Raw genomic sequence first — 23,936 nt, 5'->3', positions numbered from 1 at the left:
ATGGTATGTATTATTTGTGATTTAAAAAAAATATATGACTAAGGAAATTTTATTAAATTATTTTAAAATTTAAAATTTAGAAAATAAATAAATAAATAAACGCTAGTACTATAAGTATAATATTTATTTATTTTTAAAGAAAAATATCTTAAAATAAATAAATATTAATGTCAATTTCAAGTTGTCATAGAGATAATATATACAAATATAGCAACACATCGAATCCATGGTGTGGATTTTTTTTATTTTTCTAATGAATAAAAAATATTAAAACAATATTATTGCAAATTAATCTGGATTAAACAATTCAATTCATCATCTCGACCTTTTATCATGCCACGATCAGGATTCAACAACATTATTGCAAATTAATCTGGATTGAACAATTCAATTCAATCCATGCCACCTAGTCCGCAAATGATGACCTTTGATCATGCCATGATGCCCCTTTTATTTTCCAGCTTCTTTTTTTTTAAAAAAAAAAAAAATTCTTGTTCTTGGTACAAAAGCGTCAGCAGTTACATCAGCTATTTTTAATCCAAGTGATCGACCATCACATGATATATATGATTTTCAGCTTGAGAACTTCGAATGAAATTGCTTTTTTGATGGCTATAATGATTATATGAAAAACAATGGTCAAATGGGAAATTTACGACGACTATGGATCATTTGATTTTCATCGAAGCCTCGCATCCAGTGAGACTTGGAGGTAAAACTATAATCCAAATTACTCAGAAAATTAAATCTCTTTTAATTACTTCTTTGAATTGATATTTTCTCAAAAGGGTTCAGAAATCATCGACCTTTTCTTTATCGAGACCTTTCATCAGGGCCATAAATGTTTTTTATTTTCTATTTTATATAATGGAATGCTTCTATTTTTTATTTTATTTTTACCGTAAGTGTTTAGGCTAGCTTGTGTGTATCTCGACTAATCCCACGAGCTCTGAAGTTAACAATCATATAAGCTTTCAGTGACTATCATATTAGCAATTATAAAACTCAAATTTAAAATCATTATTGAGCCGTCTAGTAGATGGTTTGAATGCTTATATTTTTAGATAATATGATATGTGTATATATTGATTTTAAAAATAAATAAAAATATGATTCCAAATACCATTTGTTTTGTCTTCTGGATTTTTTTTAGTGGTAGGTAATCACCATGTTCTTCCTCATGAACAAATCAAAGCAAGTAAATAAATAAATCAATAACAATAAAAAAAGAATGATGATCTTATTAAAATCCCAGCCGCCTCCAACATTTATGCAGACCATAAGTCATATTGTAATGGAAAGATAACGCTCTTATGATATTGGTTTGGCAATTAATTGTTATCTGTTATGTTGTTATCTCATTGTCCGATTTGAAAATTATTCAGCATAAAAAATTATATAATTGAATCCGTTCTGAGTGAAGTGATATTCAACTACACTCCAAGGGGTGGTCTACCTACAAATCAGTTAAATAAACCTAGGATTTAGGATTTGGTCGCCTGGAATATCATGTTTATACTCTTATTCCTGATTGTTTTTATGTTTTAAAAATATTTTTGATAAAATTAATTTTTATTTTATTTTTTATTTTAAATTAATATTTTTAGTGTTTTCAGATCATTTTAATGTGTTGATATCAAAATAATTTTTTAAAAATAGAAAATATATTATTTTGATATATTTTCGAATAAAAAATATTTTAAAAAACAACCACAACCATACTCTCAAACTCCCCATGAATACCAACAATAACTTTTGAGATCACTAGCCATAAGATAAGAGATGTGTAAAGATTGATTCCGAGATTCCATGAAAATTAAAAAAGACATTTTAAAAAAAGACATTTAACTACACCATTAACAACAAAAATGATGATACCATAGGATTTTGTTAAAATATGGGTTAAGTTGAATAATGTAATCTTAATTAAAAAAAAAAGAAAAAAAAACAATTGTTTTAATTTTTCCTAGTTAGAGGAAGCCACAACATTATTTATGTAGTTTACCAACTATTTTTTTTTTTTTAGTTTAACGTGGGTGTCCGGGCCAGCGTTCGTGCACCTCGACTAATCTCACGGGCCCTGAAATTAAAGACCATGTAAGCCTCCAGTGGCCATCATATAAGCAACCACATGGCTCGAAACTTAAGTTTACCAACTATATTGTTTTTTGAGATGGTGGTTCAACTGCATCGCTAAGGAGTCCCTTAAAACAATTAATTTTTTTTATATATAATTTTTAGAATACCTTAAGGTTATATCAAAATGCTGAAAAACCTGGACACAGCACAGAGCATCTCCCAGCGTAGGCCAGTTCCGAATCTCATCCTCTCTTTCTTCCCTCACAGCAAATCCTCTTCTGACTGAAGAGAGAAGCTAATGAAAACCTTAATTAGTTTTCACACGAATAAAATCCAAGAATCACTGTAATTATATGATCGATCCAAGACTCTTCATTAAGAACCCGTTTTCCCTGTTTTTCCCGTATCTTAACCGTTTGTCACAAATAAGAAACAAAATCCACCTTTTCACTTTCCAACTCAACTACATTTTGACCCTACGAGTTAGTTCCATGGGGACTTTTTATGTATGTATAGTTGATAGATGGCTCGCCCTATATCAGTTTGGGATTTTTTTTTTCTGAACATAAAAAAAAGATTCCATGTAAAACTTGGGATTTAAAAAAAAACTTAGAGAATTGGGTCATTGAGTCGATTGGATTTAATAACCTCTGCTAATATAATAACACTTAAAAAAGATAATGACAACAAATAAACTGAATTAATAAAAAATTGACATCCAAGATATGAAAAAAAGTGACAACAGAAAAAGACTCGAGTCAACCCGGGTGAACCTATCAAATCTGCAACTCGAGACATGAGATCGGGATAACCCCAAAGAAAAAAAAGTGAAAAAAATAACAGAGTCTAATTCATAACCAACCAAATGTTGAAAAACAGAATTAACAAAAATACGCTAAAAAAATAGAAGTCCACTAAAGCTAATTTTCTAAACTCGTGACCCCGATTATGAGGCCGACACCACATTATAGAAGGAAAACTTGAAAATCATGAAGCAAAATCCTCAATAAACTAAATACCAAGGGATGAAACAAAGAATTTTTTTTTTAATTAAAAATCATGATAAAAGGAATGAGGACTAAATTTTTTTGTTAATTTTTTTCAAAACTTAGTTTTATTTGTTAAATCTTTATAAAAAAAATATAATTTTGACATTCTTGCAGAATAAAAAAATCAGTCGATCCGGGTTATCCTAGTCAACTTACTCAACTTATGACCCTGGAGTTGCTTAGGGTCAACTCCTAGGTCGAATCTAAAAACCATGATAAAACAATGAGGATCCAATTTCTTCGTTAAATTCTTTTTAAAACCCATCTTAAAACCCACTAATTTTTTTTTTGGAAAATTTTTGACCAAAATAATGTTATTTTTACATATTTGTAAAATAAAAAAATTAGTTGCCCGGATAACCGTGGCCAACCCACCCGACCTGTAACCCGGGACTTGCTCGAAGTCGACCTCCAGGTCGGGTTTGAAAATCATAATTAAAAAAATAAGGATGCAACTTCTTTGTAATTTTTTTTAAACTCATTGAATATTTTTTTAGGCTAAGTTAATCTAGGTAACCTTGACCAACCCACTCGATCTATGACCCAGGACTTGTCCGAGGTCGATCCTTAGGTCGGGTTTAAAAACCAAGATTGAAAAAATAAGGATTATATTTGGCATTAAAATCAAATAAAATCAAACAATGAGAAATGAATCTGAAAAATTCAATTAAGAAAACAAATGAAACCAAAATAAATTATAATAAAAAGAATAAGGATCAAATTAAAACAAAAATCACGTAAGAAACTGAAAAGAAAATCCATTAGAAAAAGGGTGAAAAACAAAATAAATATAAATTAAAAGAAAGATGATCAAATATAATATAAAACAAAAATAAAATAAAATGATAAAGGATAAAATTGAAAAAAAATTATAATTTTTTTTAAAGCAAATACAAAACAATAAAAAATTTGAGGACCACAATTGAAATAATACAAAAGGTTATGACATTTTTTAACTTTGGGGGGTGGAGAAGAGAGAAAAAAGGATGGGAAAAAAGAAATCTAACCGCCACCGTTACTTATGACAACACATACTAGTCAAGACGAAGCGTCACCTCGTGATGCTTTGCCTGAGATGATGGTTGGATATTTTTGGATATTGAAGGAGGTGTCATGTGCCGTCTAAATGACGTGAACAACCTCCACATGCTGGCGTGTTCTTATCACATGCCAGCAACTTTTTATTTTATTTTTATTTTTTATAAATATCAAAATACCTCTGACCCCACACAAAATTTACAAAAAATCCAGAGTGAAAAAAACACTAATACCTCTAAAGACAAAAATATTTGTTTTAAAATCCAAGGATATTTTAGTAATATTACTGTGCTGAAAAATTAAAAACCGAAAATACCCCTCTCCCAAGACAAATAAAAATTCTGCTTCCAATAATATTTGTACTTCACACTATGCAATTAAGAGAGGAAAAAGCAAACAGACCCTCACCAATTTTACAATACAAAATATATCCCGTGTAAAAGTCTAAAAATACCCCTGAAGCCCCTTTTTGTGTTTCTCTCTACTAAAGACAATTTGGTAAATTCATTTAGCGAATTCACAGTGAATTACAAGAGGGGTTATATAAAGGATAATCGTGTTCAAAACCCAGATACTCAAAATAATTTAGTATATTTAAAAAAATAATAATTTCATACACAAGCTCAAGGAACTTGATGCGTCTTCTTTGATGTTGCTGCTAAAGTGGTGGTGCGCTTGCATATAAGATAATTAGATGAGTGCAGAGTGGTAGCTAGTGCTGCTTGATGGAGAATTTTACCTAACGAAACTCCACTCATCTTGATGGGAGAAGTGGTGTCTTAGCGCGCTTTGTGAACATCCCCTAGGTTAGGCTTGCTGATTCTTGGACTTTGTCATCTACCATTTGTATGGACTGGGTTATTTTGCTCTTTATTTCTAATCCTATTGTGGATTTATTTTCTTATCATAGTGAGCTTTCATCATACAATCTCATTCTTACTTGAAAAAAAGCACAAATCAGTGATTAACTTAGAAGTTATGATGCAGTATCTGGTTTTCGATTGGAGAAGAGACCAAGTTGTTTAATCTTTGTAGAGCGGTGAATAAAGCTGGAATCTTTAGTACAAACAAAGGTTTTAAATGTCAAGAGCATAAAGATTCATGTTAATACCTGAACATATGTCAACTGTATGCACTTTTGAATAGTTTGATGTTGTTGAAGTAATGAATGCTTGATGTTTTTGTGAATCTTTTCCCTCTGCACCATCTTGCTTTCTCGCAATTTCTGCTATGAGCTGCCTATACTGAAATATATGCCAGGACTTAGTTACAGTGTGGATCTAAAAATCATATTCAATTCGCTTATGGGGACACTTTCTTGAATCACTGAATCTATTCTCACGCAGATGATTTTTGGAACCACAGTTACTTTACTACTGACCAATCTTTTCTTTCATGGAGTATGCATGCAGCCCTCTACTCTTCCAGTCCAGATTCTCCGTGTAGGGCAGTTAATAAGCCATCCTCAGTGTACCTGGGAGGTACCTTCCATTGCTTCTTTCCTTTTCTTTTCCTGTAAGGTTAATGCTTCCATTAACAGATTCATGTTTAAATGCTTTCCCTAGATCAATAATTTTAGCTGGAGGTGTCTAGATATAGATTTTTTGTTTTATTGTTTACTAGCTTGGAGGGATTTTTCCAAGTATAATAAATTGCATTCATCAATGTAGAATTGAGTTGTTGATTAAAAGTTTTTAAGTTTGAATTTTAATCCTTGATCATTTTCAGTTCGGCTTAATTTTTTTTTTAATTTTCTTGATTTAATTGATTTTTTATTTTTTTTCTCACCCCTACTTCCAACAGCCTCCGTCGTCCTTAAACAATCTTATAAAATAAAGTTTGTGGTCCTTAAATTTTAAAAAATTGATCAAATCAAATCCTTAATTTCAATTTATATCATGAAATGATGCCAAATGAATTATTTAAACTTAGAATATAAAAACAATATTCTTAAAAAAGAAGAAGCAATATATCATAATAAAAATTGAAAAATTAAAATTTATCTTAAAAAAAACTTTATTTAGAAAAAAATAAATTAAAAATATTACTAGATTTTATAGGGTTTTGCCATTTATATATATATATATATATATATATATATATATATATTTGAATCTCTTAAAGCCTAAGGAAAAGGAAGGAGGATAAAAGCACATGTTATAATGGGCTGAGCTGAATCAAACTCACTTAGCAACAAATGGGCTTTCAATTTTGATTATTAATTTAGAACAAATCCTAATTTCTTTTTTTTTTACAGTTGAGAGCTCTGAAATTTTAAGGATTAAAAAACCTTAACCATATTATTCGTTGCGTTGGATTCCAAATGGAGAGGAACATGGTGAACAAACTGTTGTTATGAGACGGAACAATACGATATCGTATTGGAGTTTTCTTTTATTACATGAACTACTTTACTGGCCTTGTATTCCTCTACCTCATATAGTAGCAGACTGCAGGCCATGTGATATGCCCTTGTCATGGAACCGAGTTCTTTCCCTCTTAAAAGGAACAAAACAACAATAACACAGCAAGCAAAAGTTGATGATTTCTTAGCTTTATTAATCCATGATCATGACATGTCTGGCTCCTCACGAGTCAACGAAGGCCACCGAAATTAAAGGAGCAATCATCTCTAGTAGCTGCCACAGAGTTCAAGGGATGGTGAACCTGACTTCCCTTGGTTATAATCGTATTTTGCTGTGGACCAACACTCATAATTATGTGTTTCAAAGGCAGATGATATCCACTAATGCACAAGCGTATTCAAGCTGGGTTTTGAAAATGGTCCCTTCTTGTTCTTGCTTTAGTTTCCCTTGTATGAAAAACAGGTAAGCAACTTAGCTATCAGATTTGTTTGTTTCAGGCTCAATTTCTTACCCCTTAATTATTACACGCAAGTTGATCAGCCAAAGCATGCAGCTTTCATAGGCTCATGGAGACAAGAAAAGAAAAAAACGGTAGCTAGATGCTCGAACTAGATTGATCAGCTACTAAGAACACAATGTGTTATCAGAACTGATGTACATATGATGCCTAAGAAAGATAGAAACATTTGCATATCCAATTAGAGACAAGGAAAGCAAAATCCATTCATCTGATGTACATATAGCATTGTAGACTCGAATTAAGAAAATACCTTCACATCCATAATGTGTTATCAGATTACAGCTCCAATCCTATGTACCACTCAGTAAAAACATGATCAATGGAAGAAAACAAAGAATATGTACTGAACCTACTCTGCATTAGATTTTTGTTTTCTCCTTGACCTACTAAACAATTTGGAGGGTGGAGAGGGAGAAAATTCGAAAGGAAGATGCGGTAGATCCATCTCCCCTTTCAGAATCTTCACTATCTCTCCAATATCTGGCCTCAATTCAGGCATCCTCTGCAAGCATGTCAGCGCCAAGTTTATACACAAGCTTGCCTGCTCCTTATTGTGTTCATCCTTCATTCTCTCATCTACAAGTTCTAAGATGTTCCCAGTTTGAGCTAACTGCCTGCACCAACTTATTAAATTTGCCTTTTCAAGCTTCATTGGTGAAGCAAGAACATGTAATGGCCTCCTACCGGAGACAATCACGAGGATTAGAACCCCTAAGCTGTATATATCAGCCTTCTCCATCAAGTATCCACACCCACCATATTCTGGCGCAACATAACAGAGAGTGCCTCTCATGCTTGTTGTGCTGCTTAACTCACGACTGAAAAGATCCCCACTCCACATATCACTTCCAGCAGATTGCAAGTTCTTTTTCTTCCATCCCCTTCTGAAACTGAACTCCCCATTTTGATCAGTCTCATTTTGGTTCTGTTCTCCCAATTTCTTTCGCCTGTGAAAACGAAACCTGCGACCGAGATCAAAATGTGGGATTTTAAACCCTTTTCTCCACTTTGTTTCAAGATTCTTCAGCTTACTACCCTTCTTGTTAATCTCATCCAAGTGCTCTTCTTTCCACCACTCTTGCATCTTCCTATTTTTCTTCCGACGGTTTTTCCTGCCTCTAGATTCTTTCTTCTCGAATCCTCTAACAAGATTTTCAAACTTGAAATCTTTTAATCGTGGAGGTTCATTTGCATCAGCTAATTTATCTAATGCGACAGAACGACGCATTTCTGTTCTTTCAGGAGTACTTTTCTTTTCATCTTCCCAGTCCGGATTTGTTGAGGGGCAGATTTGGCTCCCTATCCACTCCATAACATAATCTTTACTACACAATTCACCACTCCCATCCTGTCTCCACCACCAATCCTTTCCCCATTGTTTACTACTAGCTGAATCGTCAACAACAGAGAAGCTATTACAATTCAACTCCTTACTATGATCATTACTACAAAACTCATCATCATACGGCACAAATCTACAATTCCAATCATCCCCGCCAATATCAACACTTGAAACCTCCTTCCCCTTCCCATTCCCTACCTTGACATCACTCTCACCCGCAATATTGGCGTTATAATTCACAGAATTCAAGTTCAAAGCCTTAACATTATAACATGTTCTACTGTTTTTTGACGAAGAAGAAGCTTGTAAAGCAAGAGCAAAGTCTACCTCGTGACAACTCTCCACAGGGGTACCAATTGCTGGTGTTTCTGGAGTCAAATTCCCTGAAAGCTCTTGACTCTTCCATAGCTCTTGACTCTTTCCCAAATCTTGACTAAACAAATCCACTCCAAACTCCCCCTCCACCTTAATCCTTGATAACCCAAAATCTGAAATCTTTGCTCTCATATCAAAATCAAGCAAAACATTGCTTGGCTTAACATCCCCATGAATCACTGGAGGGTCACATCCAAGGTGCAAAAACTCAAGTGCTTTTGCAACATCAAGAATGATATTAAACCTTCTCTCCCAGCACAGACTCAAATGACCATCTCCAAACAGCAATTCTTGCAAACTTTTATTTGGCACATACTCGTAAACAAGTAAGCGCTTATTCTTTTCAACACAGTACCCCAAAAGAATAACCAAGAAAGGTGATCTTAAACCACCGAGAATCTGCAACTCATTCTGAAACTCTCTCTCTGATTGTAAAGAAAGAGCATCGAGTCTCTTAATAGCGTATAACTTGCCATCCCTTGCAATGCCTCTAAAGACAGTAGCAGAACCACCCTTGCCAATAATATTCGCATCATCAAAATCATTAGTGGCAATCTTTAACTCCTTGTATGAAAATCTTTGAAGCTTTAAGGGAGCACTAGAGTCAAAAGGGATGGTTCTTGAACGATTGACAAGGGTGCACCAAAGATGGTAAACAAAGTAAAGAATGGTAAGAATCAAAATCACAGAGGCTGAGATTGTGAGTGTCAAAAACAAGATCCTGGTTTTGGTTAAGAAACTGGGTCTAGGATGGTCAAAACTTGGAGACAAGGGTCTTGAAGGCATGGTTCGGTAGTTTAGAATTCGGGGTTTGAAGTGTTAGCAAGCTAGTTTGATCTCAAGATTTGGTGAGGAAAGAAAATGTGTTAGATGGGATATTCTTTTCCTTTTCTTCTTGGGGTGGGGATAGTGTTGAATTCTTGGATTCATTTTTTTTTTTCTTTGCAGTTTTTGTTGCAAACTGTATCCGATGTTGTAAGTTGCTTTACAGTTGGATAATCAAAGTGAAATGATAATGTTGTTTACAGTGATGAACTCGAGTCATTGACAATGATAATAGATTCTTAATTGTTAATCCTAGTGATACTGTTATTGACTGATCATTTTCCTTTTTTAAATAACAAGTGATTAGGAAATTAACCATTGGGAAAAAGATAGTGCATGGAGGGCCCCAAGATGCTTTCGACTAGAGAGGAAGTTTGAGCAGACAAAGCCCTGAGCAGGAGGGAAAAGATAAAGAAAATGGAGGCACATAGATTACAGTGACAGGAATGAGCAATTCTTGTCCCACGCGCTGCATGGAGGAGCGTGTATTAGGCATGTGGTGCTATGCTCTTGGACCTTGGTGGTTAAGATATCAAGTTCAGAGACTGAATTCACATTGCGTTTCAGCGTGTATTCGAACGGGTTTGAAAAGTGAATTTTATCTAGTATTTTTTTTTTTAAGATCGGGAGGCCCATTTTCTACTTTTTGCATTTTTAGCTTTCATTTACACTCTCTTATTAATATAAGTTTGTTTTACTTTCGGTGTTTTAGACATTAAAATTGATAAAATATTAATAAATGGCTAGGTATTGTAATTTACGGGTGTGGTTGTGGTTGTTTTTTAAAATATTTTTTATTCGAAAATGCATCAAAATAATATATTTTTTTTATTTTTTATAAATTATTTTTGACATCAGCATATCAAAATAATCTAAAAATATAAAAAAATATTAATTTAAAGTAAAGAAAAAAATAAAAAAAATTTAAATTTTTTTTAAAATATTTTTGAAATATAAAAATAAATAAATAAATTTTTTATTGATGCCCGTGTGCATTGAATAGTTTGCATAATTAAGCTCAACTAAATTGGAATAAATAATTGTATTTTTTTAAAAGATTGAAATGGCATTTCAAAAAGTAGAAAAAAGCAACCTTTTGTGTTTTACTAACCTCGTCATCGCATTTAACTTATACTTTCCCATTAATTCCAATTAACGGATTAATTTCACTACGTGTGATTGAAAATGATTTACCTTTTTTCTTCTTCTTTTAATGTTCCTTTTTCTATATAAAAAAAAAGGGAACGTGTTATCATAGCTATCATACTCGAACAAGGCACAAAGTTTGGAATCATGGGGTCAATCTTTGAATTTCGAGTCGATGTGGTTGGTAAATAATAATAATATAGTAATAGCAATAAATAATATTAAAATTAAAATTTTATACATGTTAAAATAACACCAAGGTTCAAATTAAAGTTAGCATTCATGCACACTGCCTCGCATAAATTGACGTGCATTTGGTCATGAAATGTCCCCATAGCTTGTTTCCTCAGCAAATTGCCTCCGTCAACTTTAATTATGATCTCTTTGTAAAGAAGTTGAACGGCTGCACCAAACTGAAGTTGTGGGAAGGTAATAATCCTAAACACTGTTTGAGATGATCTAAATTACTTCAATTAGCAGCAAATTAATTAACAACAACAGGATATATACATATATACATACATACATATATATATACGTACAGGATAGCTTGCTATACGTACGTATGCTTAATTTGTTGGAGAAAGGCCATATATATATATATATATATGGCCAGTGTCCCACGTACTTGGTAAGGTTTATCAGAGGAGCCATGATCCTGAACCAGAATGAAAAACATCACCTTACGTTCGTTCATCCTTGCAAGTTAACATGGGGCCAAATGCTCATTATTATTCCATCTCTATTGTCTAGTTAGGCAAGCTTGTTTTGCTTTTGGACTAGATTGGTGGGTACTGGTGCCATGTCACTAGCTTGACCTTCTTTTTTTTTTTTTAGTGTGAAAAAAAAATTGTATGGGTGAAGGTGGTGTTTTAAAAAAGTAATAGAAATTCAAGATTTCGAGTTAAATTTTGACTAATTTAATAACATGATAAAAAAAAGCAATAATAATAATGAATGAATAACATAAAAAAATAATTTAATCCAAGTCAAGTTGGGTTAACATGTGAAACCTATATATGACTGAATACATGAGATCAGAATAACTCCATAAAAGGATAAAATAAAAAATTTAATTGTAAAAAAAAAACTTAAAAAAATATCTAAGCCAATCCGGTCCAACCTTTCAACACAAGTGACCCGTAAGGTTAAAAGAATATGGATTAATAAAATATTGAGGTATAAAATCAAAAAAGAAGTTCAAATAAAAAAGGATTGAAAACAAAACAAATAGAAATAAAAGAAATAAGGACAAAATATAACATAAAATAAAATGAACTAAAATACAATATTGAGGGATGCAATTGAAAAGATAGCTTAATTAAAAGAATGATAATTAAAAACAAAAAAAAATCACAATCAAAAGAATATGAACTAAATCTAAAAGGTAAAAAAAAAACAAGGATCAAATCTGAAAAAAATAAAAATTCAAGGGTTGCTTTGAAAATATACAGAGGAAAGCTTTGAAACCGAGAAAAAGAAAAGAAAGAAGAAAGAAAAAAAAAAACAGCCACATGCACAAAACCCAACATTTGCTTGTCATGCATGCCACTCAGGAACAAAGATGATGTCGTGAGGATTAAAACGTCATCATAAAAGCTGAATTTTAATCGTCAAACCATAAATGTCATTCAAAAAACGCAGGAGCATTTACGCGCATCGACTATATATATATATACACTAAAAATACTAAATTGCTATTGACCTCACTTGTTAATAACAAAAAAAAAAAAAGAAGATAAAGACAATTTGAATTGAAAAATATTTTGATTATTTTACTTTTGTTTTTAAAATAAAAAAGCCAAAAATACCCTATCCCGCTGGTTTATTATTATTTTTTTTTTTTGTCTCAAATGGTATATTAAAGATATATTAATTATTTTACTGTAAAAATAGAATGAAAAGACCAATAATCCCCATTGTCAAGTTGATAAAAAGCAAAATAATCAATCATTTTACATTTTTACTATTCTATTCCATAGTTTGAATAAATCTAGAGCGGCAGTAATTAACAATGCTACGATAAAACCAGTACCCTTTTTAATTTATTTTAATTTGGTATTACATATTACGGGTCCTTTCGAGGGGCTGATGCTGATGCTGATCCTTATCAGGAGGTACACTTTTTGGATAGAGGAAAATCATTCTTATTATCATAGCTAGCGTATCCCACTTCTGTACAAACACGAGAAAGTTATACTAATTATACAAAAGCAACGAGGATATTTTAATTTGTTGGAGTTTATAAATATTTGTTTCAGCAAGGAAAAAGAAAAATAAAGAGATGATCAGGAAGACGATGGCAAGGTTAATTATATATGGGTGGAATGTTGCTGTTGTGATAATATATGGCTCTCCTGCACACAGAGCTTGCTTCTGTGCTCGATCTGTAGCCGGCAGTGAGCAAGAGAACATGCAAGGTAGTGGATTGTGGGGTCTGTCCACCACCAGGAAGTGGAGACATTGGATACTAGATCTTTTATTTCCTTGACTCCATTGATGTCTTTGTATTTTTCTCTGTTTTCAAGTTCTTGTGGCTTCTTGCATGTCCTGCTCTGCATGTGCGTGCGTGCCTGCGCTGCGTGTGTACATAGGAAAATGCCAAGAAACAGTAGTAAAAGTTAGCAGAGACCAGAGAGTAATTGAGATATATTCAAAATAGAGTTTTTACATGACATCTTGTATAGAGTCAATGTTGTTCACGTAAACGATTGAAGAGCTATATATATCAACTTTCATATATATATACTTGATAAATTCTATTCAACAGCAGTTTAAACCCTATAATTATTAAATTTAAATATCTTTCTACACCACACTTTTTCTATTTTTAGAAAGGCATTGCTGATAATCCATTTCTTTCTCTCGGGTAGAGTTGATAATGTATAACAAATGACTTAGAATTGTTTTTATTTGCGATATGATTTATTGAATAAAAGCTACTGTTAATAAACAAAGATATTCATAAAAATGCTAATAACTTGAATTAAAGATGAAAAATATATATTTTTCAATTAAATTTTTTAAAAAAATACTCGAGTGAACCCAAAGATATAACATGCTAACATGTTCTTAATCATTAGCTTACTATTTTGGACAAGGAAGAAACGGTGCTACCAAATTTAGAATAATTGGCATCAATTTTTTCCAAGTTTTTGAAGAATCACATTTTTTAATCTTAAAAGTAAGAGTTGAATTAATTATTAACGTGGGTGTCCGGGCCAGCTTGCGCGCACCTCGACTAATCTCACGGGCCCTAAAGTTAACGACCATATAAAGCTTTAGTGACCCTGAGATTTGTGGGACTCAAACGAGTGATCTTTAGGAAGCAAATCCAGAGCCTGATCAATTGAGCTACACTTCTCAGGATTTAATTAAGAAATATATTTGATCATTAATCAAATCTATTACAAATTCAAGAATGTCCATCGTGCAGCATGAGGTCATTTTGGCTAACTGGATCAACCCGGTATAGACTCCGGTGGACCTGGTGGTCAATACAGTTTTCACGGCTATGATAAATATGTACGTTGCTTGGAAGAAGGGATGTTAACAACTCGAGGATAAGATTACCTCTAAATTGACGAGACCAATTTTGATGTTCCTGCGGTGCTAATTTAAAGTCACGAGCAATCATCGACCAGAATAAAACAAAATGATTGATCACAAAATAAAGCATGACACATGCACATTATATATATATATATATATATATATATATATATATATATATATATATATATATATATATCAAGCAATATTAAAACACAAATGGCCGATTGGAGTGTGTTACTTTTGACTAAAATGATGGTGGCAACTTCTTTCCTATAAAGAAAACTGTTTGTGCTTTATGATCATGAATTCTTATTTATTTACTTCTTTTTGTAAAAAGAGAGTTAAATAATAAAGGGTTTTTTTAGTGGGCAATGATTGTTTTTTAGAATATGTTTTTCTTGTATATGGATGAAAATAATATATTAAAAAAATATTATTTTTAATATCAACATATCAAAACAATATGAAAATATTAAATTAATTTATAATAAAAAAATATAAAAAATTCAAATTATTTTAAAAATACAAAAATAAACAGATTTAAGTGGTCATTGTCTAATGAAGATTATTTTATTTGCCATTGCTCAACTTTTGGAGACAATTTTTTCTTTTGGATTAAATTTAAGATTTGTGATTCTACTTTATGTCTTCGTCATACTATCTTTTACAGGACTTGGACCTATGACTTTTATATAGAAATCTTAATCCTCAACAACTAATTAATTACTCAGGGAAGGAAAGTAGGATTCAATGAAAAAAGATTCAGCTCATCGCCTGAATAAGTTACTAATTAAAGTTTTTTATTTAATCAAGAAACTAATCCACATCTTAATTACTCTTGCTAAGCATGACATAAATTACGTCGATGCTTTCGGCAACTCTGCTGGCTTTCCACCACTTCCTGGGCTGTATTGAGTTGACCAGGCTGCAGATTTCTTAAGCAAGCCCAGACGATCTTCTTACAAAACCCTACTCTTCGTGCTCTTTCATCCATGGCTGCTGTATGCCATCCACATAGCCACTCTTTCTTTGCTCAACCACATCAGTTTTTATAGGTTGAGGCGCTGAATCGTCGTCGTTTATCATTTTTGTAATGAGAATGGAAGAACTAGAATGATATTTTAAAATCAATACTGTGTTTATAATAACAACGATAAATAATTTAAAATTCTTAATACCTTATTTTAAAAATAAAATAAAAAAATAATATACTCTCTTACTGATACATTATCACGCTCTCTTGAGCTTTTGCTCTTTCCTCTATACCATCAAAAACTAGGGTTGACCTCTTTGTTTTTACATTTCAAAAAAATTTTGAAAAAATTTAAATTTTTTTATTCTTTTTTTCATTTTAAATTAATATTTTTTTGGTCTTTTTAAATCATTTTAATACGTTGATATCAAAAATAATTTTAAAAAATAAAAAAACATTATTTTTGTACACTTCTGAGTGAAAATCACTTTGAAAAATAATCACAACCATACTCTCAAACATGCTCAAAGTCAGATGAAATAAACTAAACTATAATCGAGTTGACATCACTAAATTATATAAATTCCGATGAAATAAACTTTAATGAATTAAAAGAAATTACTAAAATAACATTGTTTTAATCAAATAATTAACTTAACTGAATAAACCCAATGACCTAGGAGTAAATCCAAAAACCCAGTGATCTAAACCCCAGACCAGGTCAGTTCCCGTACAGTTTTGATAGCTTTGCTCAAGAAAACTACAGCGGCAACAAGGGTTACCTGACAGGGCAGGGGAGATGAGTACCTTAAAAGAACTGGGCTTATTGTATTATTGGGCTTATTGTATTATTGGGCTCATATGGGCCTGCGCTTATAATTTATTGGGTTCACTAGTATGATTTTCCCTTCCTCTCGAATGATAAACTGCCATGACATCAGCCATTTTCCCTTACTCTTCCTTTCGAATTAACGATGAGAATGACGTTTAATTTTTTATATGATGTTTAAAGAGTATATAAATTTGAATATGAATTAAACACAGACACACGCTTATAATTTTTCAAAAATAATTTATGGTACTATGTTGATTGTTGATACAAGATATATCACTAACACTATTTATAATATCCTACATCAGCGGATGAGGAGTTGGTTGCTGGTCTTATTAGTAGTTCCGGTTGCTAACTTATAAGACGTGTTTTGATGTCATGCGTGGTCACCAAGAACAAATCCGTGAGGACAGTAAGGCTCAAAGCAGACAATATCTAGCAGGTTGGGCCGGGCTGTTACATTATTGATATTTGATAAATTTGTTTGTAAACCTTAAGACTAGCATTTTCTTTTCATTTAAAAATTATCTCAAATAAGATTTTTGTGCCCATTTTATTGATGTAATTTATATCGTGCGTGATGTTTCTCAATCTCTAAAGTTTTACATCTCTAAATTATAAAAAAAACAAGCATTTTTATGTTCTCTGATTATAATCCTTTAACTGTAGAGAAAACTCTTGAACTTTAATAATTTCTATAATATATATAGAACAAAAATCTAAATATAATAAAAAAAAATAAAAATATATTAATTAGTAACTTCTAGGCCATATTTGGATATGTTTTCAAACTTAGATGATGTTGTTTCTTTAATTACATAGATAACATAGTTTTTAGAATATATTGGTAAAATTCAAGCTTGATTCAATAATTAATTTATTTTTTAAAAGAAAACAAGGTCTCTTTACACATGCAAATTTCTCCATGAGCTAATGCAGAGTAAATTTGATACACGTCATGTTGGTCAGTTGAGTGATTTGGCTTGATATCACCTTAATATATTCAGAATCTTTTTGTGTAACCGTCATAACTGTCCAACTCGGGAAAAAAAAAAAAACCCTATATATTCACCCTTTTCGTGCTCTATTTCTTTCTGTACCTCTCAATCTCTTCCGATTTTTTTTGTTCAAAATTTCTCCTTGGCTCATTAATTGTGTAGTTGAAGCTAAAAGGATTGCCTCCGTAAGTCCGTTCAATCTTTCCCTTGTAATAAAATCTTGCACTTTGATGAAATGTAGCTGAGTTTAAATTTCTCCTCAATCTTTTGTAAATCATCCGTACGCATCTGGGAATCAGATACGCATTTTTCTATCATGAAATTTCTCTGTTTCTAGTACAACCCGTTAATGCATAATTCAGAGAGAGAAAATTAAAGGGTCCCATAAGATTTGGAAGGGTGTGTAGGTTTTCTATGTCAATATCATCAATGCCAATGCCATCATGGAGGGGATGATATCATAGGGCTTAGAGTCCTTCCCAACTTAATTTGTATGCTGTCACGTTCATCTCCTACGAAAATCGGGCCCGAGACCTTTTTTACCTATTGTTTGAAAGAAAATAGAGAGAGATCCATCAGAGAGGAATGATTCATGAAGAGGGAAGGATAGAAAACCTATAATAATACCTTCTTGTTGATTACTTTCATCAATTTTTGTACCATCCCACCACCATAGAAAATTGATACTTTTCCTCGTGATGGTGCATATACAGTTTGGTATTTTGCTGCGTTTATCGGTGCACACTTTTCCTATTGAAAGAGACATTGCTGCTTCTTTCTTTCTTTTTTTCCATTGAATGTTGATTATTTCCCATGTCCGAGGATTTCCAATCCATGGTAGTAGTATCTTGAACGTTTTTATTTTGGCTGTGCAGGAGTTTCTACTGAGCGATGTTATTAGATCATGGTAGCTAGTAACTTGCCCTGAAAGGTATCTATGATCCCCATTCTGCAAAATGTTCGATTGTAACTACAAGTCACAATATATTGGTGGCCAGAAGGAGAAATTTGTAAGGTACATTAGATCCCCTTGTGTTCATCTTTATTATTGTTGCCTTCTTTTACTGGTCTTGAGTGTTTTGTAGTAAATAGCAACTACCTATCTGTGTTTTTTTTTTAATGAATTATATCTAACTCAATGCTGGCTTGTTTTGGGAACTTGTAGGTTGGATGATTTTGATACATTATCAGTGACTTCTAATAAGAAAGGAATGAAGAAATTGAGATTTAATTTAGATGGTTCTAATATAGCTGGCCATGGAAAGAAAAATGCTTCAAAATCCCTTAGGTATGGGGTGAAAAGAGGATCAGAAGGAATGTTAACAATTGGACGATCACTTAGAACAGGAGTTACTCGTGCAGTGTTTCCAGAGGACCTTAAGGTGTCTGAGAAGATGATTTTTGATCCTCAAGACAAATCACTTCTGTTATGGAATAGGCTTTTGATCATATCATGCATTTTATCAGTATCTGTTGATCCTTTGTTCTTTTATCTTCCTGTCTTCAACTATCGGATGGCCTGTCTGGGTATGGATACAAATTTAGCAGCAACAATTACAACTATGAGGACACTACTTGATGTTTTCTATCTGATTCGCATGGCTCTTCAGTTTCGAATAGCCTATGTTGCACCATCATCAAGGGTTTTCGGACGAGGTGAACTTGTGATTGATCCTGCACAGATAGCCACCAGATATTTAAGCCGTTATTTTATTGTTGATTTTCTCTCTGTGCTCCCTCTGCCTCAGGTTTGAGAATTACTTCTCTTCTTTCTGGCATTGTTGCATTCTTTTTTTTCCATTGAATGTTGATTATTTTATCGTTTTTCCTCCCCCTTTTTGTTACGAATAAATGTCATTGATTCTATATGATATCTGTACATACTAAAATTATCTTCTTCTGCAGATAGTGGTATGGAAATATCTTAATAATAAAAAGAAGGGCTCGGAGGTGTTAGCTACTAAGCAGGCATTGCTAATTATTGTTTTTCTTCAATACATCCCAAGGTTTGCTCGCTTTTTGCCTTTGGGGTCAGACCTGAAAAAGACCGCCGGCTCCTTCGCTGAGAGTGCTTTTGCTGGTGCTGCGTACTATCTGCTTTGGTACATGCTTGCCAGTCATGTAAGTAATTGTTGTTATGCAGCTAGGTTTCAGTAGTTCTGTTTGGTCTTCGGATATTTGGATATATAGGAGTAGCAGCATTTTTTTTTACGCCAACATTTGTAAAAGTTCTAAGGAAATCAAGAAGATAATCACCCCAACAAAGTTCGGTTAGTTTCTGTGGACGTGATGTTCTTAACTTGAATAAATGTAATGCGAGGGAAATGGCTCCAAATCCTAAATGTTTCACAATGGATTTATGAACTTTCAACATGATTGTCTACTGATTCTAGAACCTAAGTTTCTTAGTTTTCTCTTAAAACAAATATTACTAGAATAGATTAAAGATGCCTGTGGAGCAATTTATCAAATTTATCTGACCAGACTCAGGTCCAACTTTACAGATAGCAGGTGCTTTCTGGTATTTACTAGCCATTGAACGCAAAGATACATGCTGGAGAGAAGCTTGCATTCTAAGTGGGAAATGTAACATAGACTTCTTGTATTGTGGCAACAAAGCACTGCCAGGTTTCCACGGTTGGCGAAGGATAAGTGATGAGGTTCTTGGAAACAAATGTTCTGTCAGCGAAGATGATAATCCACGATTTAATTATGGAATCTATTTCCAGGCTATGTCATCAGACATTGTGTCATCCAGGAACTTTGTCTCCAAATTCTTTTACTGTTTATGGTGGGGCCTGCAAAATTTGAGGTATCTTGTGTAACTGATCTTTATGTTCATAATACATGAGGAGATATTAGCACATCTCTTTGTTGCATTTTCAACAAAATTCGAGGTATCATGATTCTGCAAAAAGCTTTCCTGTTCAATTCGTCAAAATTTGAGTCTAGTCCACTGAGCTATACGCGCACAAGAATCAAAAGAACATAATAAGTCACAACAATGAATTTGCTGTTCTTTTTTTTTCCAGCCTATATCAGAGTTGTAAGAACATGGATTTCAATATCTATAGTTTATAGAAACTTCTCAGTCCAGTAGTAATAGTCAATGTTGGAGAGCATTTTGATTTTTTATTTATCAACTACTTATCCTTCCGAGCTATGATCAAGTATTCTAATAAAACTATGAACTTTTCTGAGCACATAAATTTAGTCCACATGTTCAGGATTTGTTATGAAGATTCTTTGGTTTGAACAATCATTTACTTCCCAACTGTTGTCTGTGCATTCATCTTTAAAATTGATGTTGAAATTTGAATTCAGAAATTATTTCTGTTATTGGAATTTTATTTACTTGAAGCATTTGGTGTTTTTACCTCATACAGTACACTTGGTCAGGGCCTACTAACAAGCACCTATCCTTTGGAAGTTATCTTTTCTATACTATTAGCTATTGCTGGGCTTATCCTCTTCGCACTTCTGATTGGAAATATGCAGGTATGTTAAAATTTCCACTTCTATGAATGCTCGTGAATGTTTGTTTGTTTCAGATGCCTCCAATAATTTATTTTTTTTATCAATGCCGAGCCTACTCATGTCATTGAATTCGTGTTATAACCTTATTGTGGACTGTGATTTTAGCTGATCTAACCAGTGTAATTGATATTGATCCACTTTAGAATTCATCAAACAGAAGAAACAGCATTGAATAATGGTACTGATATTTGAGCTCTCTTGTGGTTGCAACAGACCTACCTTCAGTCTCTTACTGTTCGTTTAGAGGAGATGAGGATTAAAAGGCGTGATTCTGAGCAGTGGATGCATCATCGCTTGCTTCCGCAGGATCTTAGAGAGCGAGTTAGGCGCTATGATCAGTACAAATGGTTGGAAACTCGTGGAGTGGATGAAGAGACTTTGGTCCAAAGTCTACCAAAAGATCTTAAAAGGGATATCAAGAGGCATCTCTGTCTGAATTTGGTCAGAAGAGTAAGTATGGTTTTATTCTTTAGTGTTATCTTCGATGCTCCTTCGGTTTGCTTTTTTCCAATATTTTTAGTGGAAATATGTCTTTGAACATGGTGGTTATGCAGGTCCCTCTATTTGCCAACATGGATGAAACATTGTTGGATGCCATCTGCGAGAGACTGAAGCCAAGTTTGTATACAGAAGAGACTTACATCGTCCGTGAAGGGGATCCAGTTGACGAGATGCTTTTCATCATTCGCGGACGCCTGGAGAGTGTAACTACAGATGGTGGAAGGAGTGGATTTTTCAACAGAGGTGTATTGAAAGAAGGGGACTTTTGTGGTGAGGAGCTTCTGACTTGGGCACTGGACCCTAAATCTCTTGGTAATTTGCCATCATCAACTAGGACAGTGAGGGCATTGACTGAGGTAGAGGCTTTTGCCTTAGAAGCTGAAGAGCTGAAGTTTGTTGCATCTCAATTTAGGCGTCTTCATAGCAGGCAGTTGCAACACACCTTCCGTTTCTACTCTCAGCAATGGAGGACTTGGGCTTCCTGCTTTATCCAAGCTGCTTGGCGCCGGTATTCCAGGAGGAGAGCAGCAGAACTTCGTCGCCTAGAAGAAGAGGAGGAGGAGGTAGATTACGACGAGGAAGATGACGATGAAAGGGCATTAGTTGAGGAAAATGATGGCTCTGCTAGACTAGGTGCAACAATCCTTGCTTCACGCTTTGCTGCCAATGCTCTTCGTGGACACAGGCTTCGCAGCTTGAATTCCAGAGCCTTGATGAAGCTGCAGAGGCCTCCAGAACCTGACTTCAGTGAGGAGTAATAAGTGGAAGCAGGGATGGTTTTATCTATCTGGATATTCTTATACATATTTATCATTGGAAAGTAGAGAGTAGTATCATTTCAACCTGTTCAACCAAATTATGTTATATTTTGTATTGTTAGCAGCAGCGCCTTACCAATTAGCTGTGGTGTACCTTAAATGAGGTTATTGAAACATCACTTGGGTATATTAACATGTTAAGTCCGTTGTCTTACATCTATAAGCAAACCACTCATAGTTTGTCTTAAATTTGTCCATCTCATTAGTAAGATTTGACACCGTGCATGCAGATTGCCTGTCGACTCTCTACAAGAATTTGAACAAAATTTCAACCAAGAAAGAATGAAAATCCTTGAACAAATTCAAGAACTTGTATTCTTTCCCAGGTCGAGTAATAATGTTTGAGTTGCCGAGTCTTGTAGTTCATTTCTACTGTTTTCTTACCGGGGCAATGATACAGAAATCAGAAGTCAAGCAAACATCTGGCCAAAGCATGATGAATCTCATAATTCTTGCAATATTTTATGTGCTCCTATCAAATTAGGAGCATTTCCTTCCAAACCAAAGGGTTAAACAGTAATGGGCTCAGTTGAGCATTGCATTCTGCAACTAAGCAGAGAATAGAACATGACCAAAGTTCCTGTGCGTTCTTTACAATAGCCGCGTCTATGTGCCTTACTCACTTTATCAAAAGATATACATAAATGAAATTTATGAAAGGAAACTAGGATTGAAGTGGGTATAAAATATATAGAGTAGGAAAAGATGAAAGAAAGAACAAATCAATCTCCAACACCGAAAACTCGCGTGAAACTTCTCTGCTTGACTTTCAATAAGCGTCTGATGTGTGCTTCTCTGCTTGCTGCTGCTAACTCAACTGCGCCAATCAGAAGATGTTTCAAGTTCAACATCTTCTTCCTCCCAAGTGGCAGACTGCAATACCAATCATGCAATTAACATCATGGAATTTCAAGTGATCTTTTTATTGTCATACATTGTTGATAGCAATATATCAAGCAATTGGTAGCTAAAGGAAGCAGGTCCAGCTTGTATGGAAAAGCAAATACATACCTCACCAAGTGTGAAGCGCGTCACACTCTCTGCTACACAAGAGTATGAGCCATCTGCTTTTTTAAGCATCACCTGCCAAGGCCCTGCACATATTCTGATTTGGATAAGAGACATAGAATAAACTATTCAAACCTGGATCAGGTGAAAGGAGTGTATTGATATTGATGGAAATCAGAGAATTATTCGTAGAAAAGAACCATCATCAGTTACTGCATAGAAGATATAAAGGATGAACATGTCTTTGAAATAAGCAGAGTTGGGATGGCTTGGAGGAAGCTATTGAAGGCTAGCCTATCTGTTGCATGAAAAACGATCACCTAACTCAAGCCTTAGATACATAGCAGTTCGAGCTGTGCCCTTCTTTCTATATTCAAGTGAAGTACAATTACTGAAAACCACGCATGATCCTGCTTAGGAACTAGGATGAGGTAATCTACATCCAAATCATATATGTGAACATATCATGCCCCTAAAATTATGTTATTACTACTACCATCTACACGTTTTGTGGCCTTCAAACAAATTATTATAAATTAGAAATGCAAATGTTGATTTAATTTTCTATTTTCTTGGTGCTGGTAGAACACTGCATTAGGATATCCTGTCTACTGGGTTTGAAGAAAAGATTAGAACACATGGTTATCCTTTAAGACTTAAATTCAAAGAAAAATTGCCATTTTTTTTTTTTTTGAAGAGGTTGGCCTTACATGGTGTGCTTTACAGGCTGCTTCCTTGTCATCAGAACTCAAACAGTTCTTATCCATTGGCTTATTTGGTATGGCGTTTGAGAGTGCGATTGGATTAGCTGTTAAGAAAAGGCATTTTGTTTTTTCTCTGGAGTTATTCCCGTACCAAAACCTATCATGGAACACTTTCCTGACATGATGAAGCACTTTTCTTTTGCTTTTGCTGTTCAGGAATTATTTGATAACGTGATTCGTTTTCAATGTTAAAAATAATTTTTAAAAAAT

The 23,936-nt window shown here is 33.6% G+C and overlaps 2 protein-coding genes and 2 long non-coding RNA genes across 7 annotated transcripts; 2 read left to right on the top strand and 2 right to left on the bottom strand.

Annotated features, from left to right (window-relative positions):
* The first annotated feature begins 4,714 nt into the window (after nucleotides 1-4,714).
* Nucleotides 4,715-10,354, top strand: LOC112326967 (uncharacterized). 2 transcript variants are annotated; one of them, XR_002980987.2, is made up of 2 exons: nucleotides 4,715-5,647; nucleotides 9,895-10,354. It is a non-coding gene; the product is annotated as an uncharacterized LOC112326967 (long non-coding RNA). The 2 variants fall into 2 exon arrangements; XR_008058794.1 differs by lacking the exon at nucleotides 9,895-10,354 and adding an exon at nucleotides 6,424-7,071.
* On the bottom strand, nucleotides 7,231-9,820 carry LOC7478305 (putative receptor-like protein kinase At1g80870). The gene has a single exon (XM_002303819.4). It carries the CDS (start codon nucleotides 9,553-9,555, stop codon nucleotides 7,402-7,404), a length of 2,154 nt encoding a protein of 717 aa, XP_002303855.3. The 5' UTR covers nucleotides 9,556-9,820; the 3' UTR covers nucleotides 7,231-7,401.
* A 6,811-nt stretch (nucleotides 10,355-17,165) lies between the features above and the next one.
* LOC7493233 (putative cyclic nucleotide-gated ion channel 7) lies at nucleotides 17,166-22,183 on the top strand. 3 transcript variants are annotated; one of them, XM_002304693.4, is made up of 8 exons: nucleotides 17,166-17,283; nucleotides 17,974-18,113; nucleotides 18,264-18,846; nucleotides 19,004-19,219; nucleotides 19,603-19,910; nucleotides 20,485-20,596; nucleotides 20,849-21,085; nucleotides 21,190-22,183. In XM_002304693.4, exons 2-8 carry the CDS (start codon nucleotides 18,055-18,057, stop codon nucleotides 21,892-21,894), a joined length of 2,220 nt encoding a protein of 739 aa, XP_002304729.3. In that variant the 5' UTR covers nucleotides 17,166-17,283; nucleotides 17,974-18,054; the 3' UTR covers nucleotides 21,895-22,183. The 3 variants fall into 3 exon arrangements, with proteins under 3 accessions (XP_002304729.3, XP_024452954.1, XP_024452953.1); XM_024597186.2 differs by lacking the exon at nucleotides 17,166-17,283 and adding an exon at nucleotides 17,301-17,815; XM_024597185.2 differs by lacking the exon at nucleotides 17,166-17,283 and adding an exon at nucleotides 17,301-17,835.
* A 194-nt stretch (nucleotides 22,184-22,377) lies between these two features.
* LOC112326881 (uncharacterized) lies at nucleotides 22,378-23,675 on the bottom strand. The gene is made up of 2 exons (XR_002980874.2): nucleotides 22,966-23,675; nucleotides 22,378-22,827 (listed from the first exon to the last, which is right to left on the bottom strand). It is a non-coding gene; the product is annotated as an uncharacterized LOC112326881 (long non-coding RNA).
* Nucleotides 23,676-23,936: the final 261 nt, after the last annotated feature.

Source organism: Populus trichocarpa, chromosome 3, assembly GCF_000002775.5.
Source record: "Populus trichocarpa isolate Nisqually-1 chromosome 3, P.trichocarpa_v4.1, whole genome shotgun sequence".
In the NCBI taxonomy this organism is placed as follows: domain Eukaryota; kingdom Viridiplantae; phylum Streptophyta; class Magnoliopsida; order Malpighiales; family Salicaceae; genus Populus; species Populus trichocarpa.
This window is presented reverse-complemented; position numbering and strand designations above follow the sequence as displayed.

Excerpts from the sequence above, each read along its gene's own strand:
- LOC7478305 (XM_002303819.4), bottom strand. The coding sequence starts at position 9,555 with ATGCCTTCAAGACCCTTGTCTCCAAGTTTTGACCATCCTAGACCCAGT.
- LOC7493233 (XM_002304693.4), top strand. The coding sequence starts at position 18,055 with ATGTTCGATTGTAACTACAAGTCACAATATATTGGTGGCCAGAAGGAG. Across the intron at positions 18,114-18,263 it reads CAGAAGGAGAAATTTGTAAG|GTTGGATGATTTTGATACAT; the intron begins GTACATTAGATC and ends GGGAACTTGTAG. Across the intron at positions 19,220-19,602 it reads GGTACATGCTTGCCAGTCAT|ATAGCAGGTGCTTTCTGGTA; the intron begins GTAAGTAATTGT and ends CCAACTTTACAG.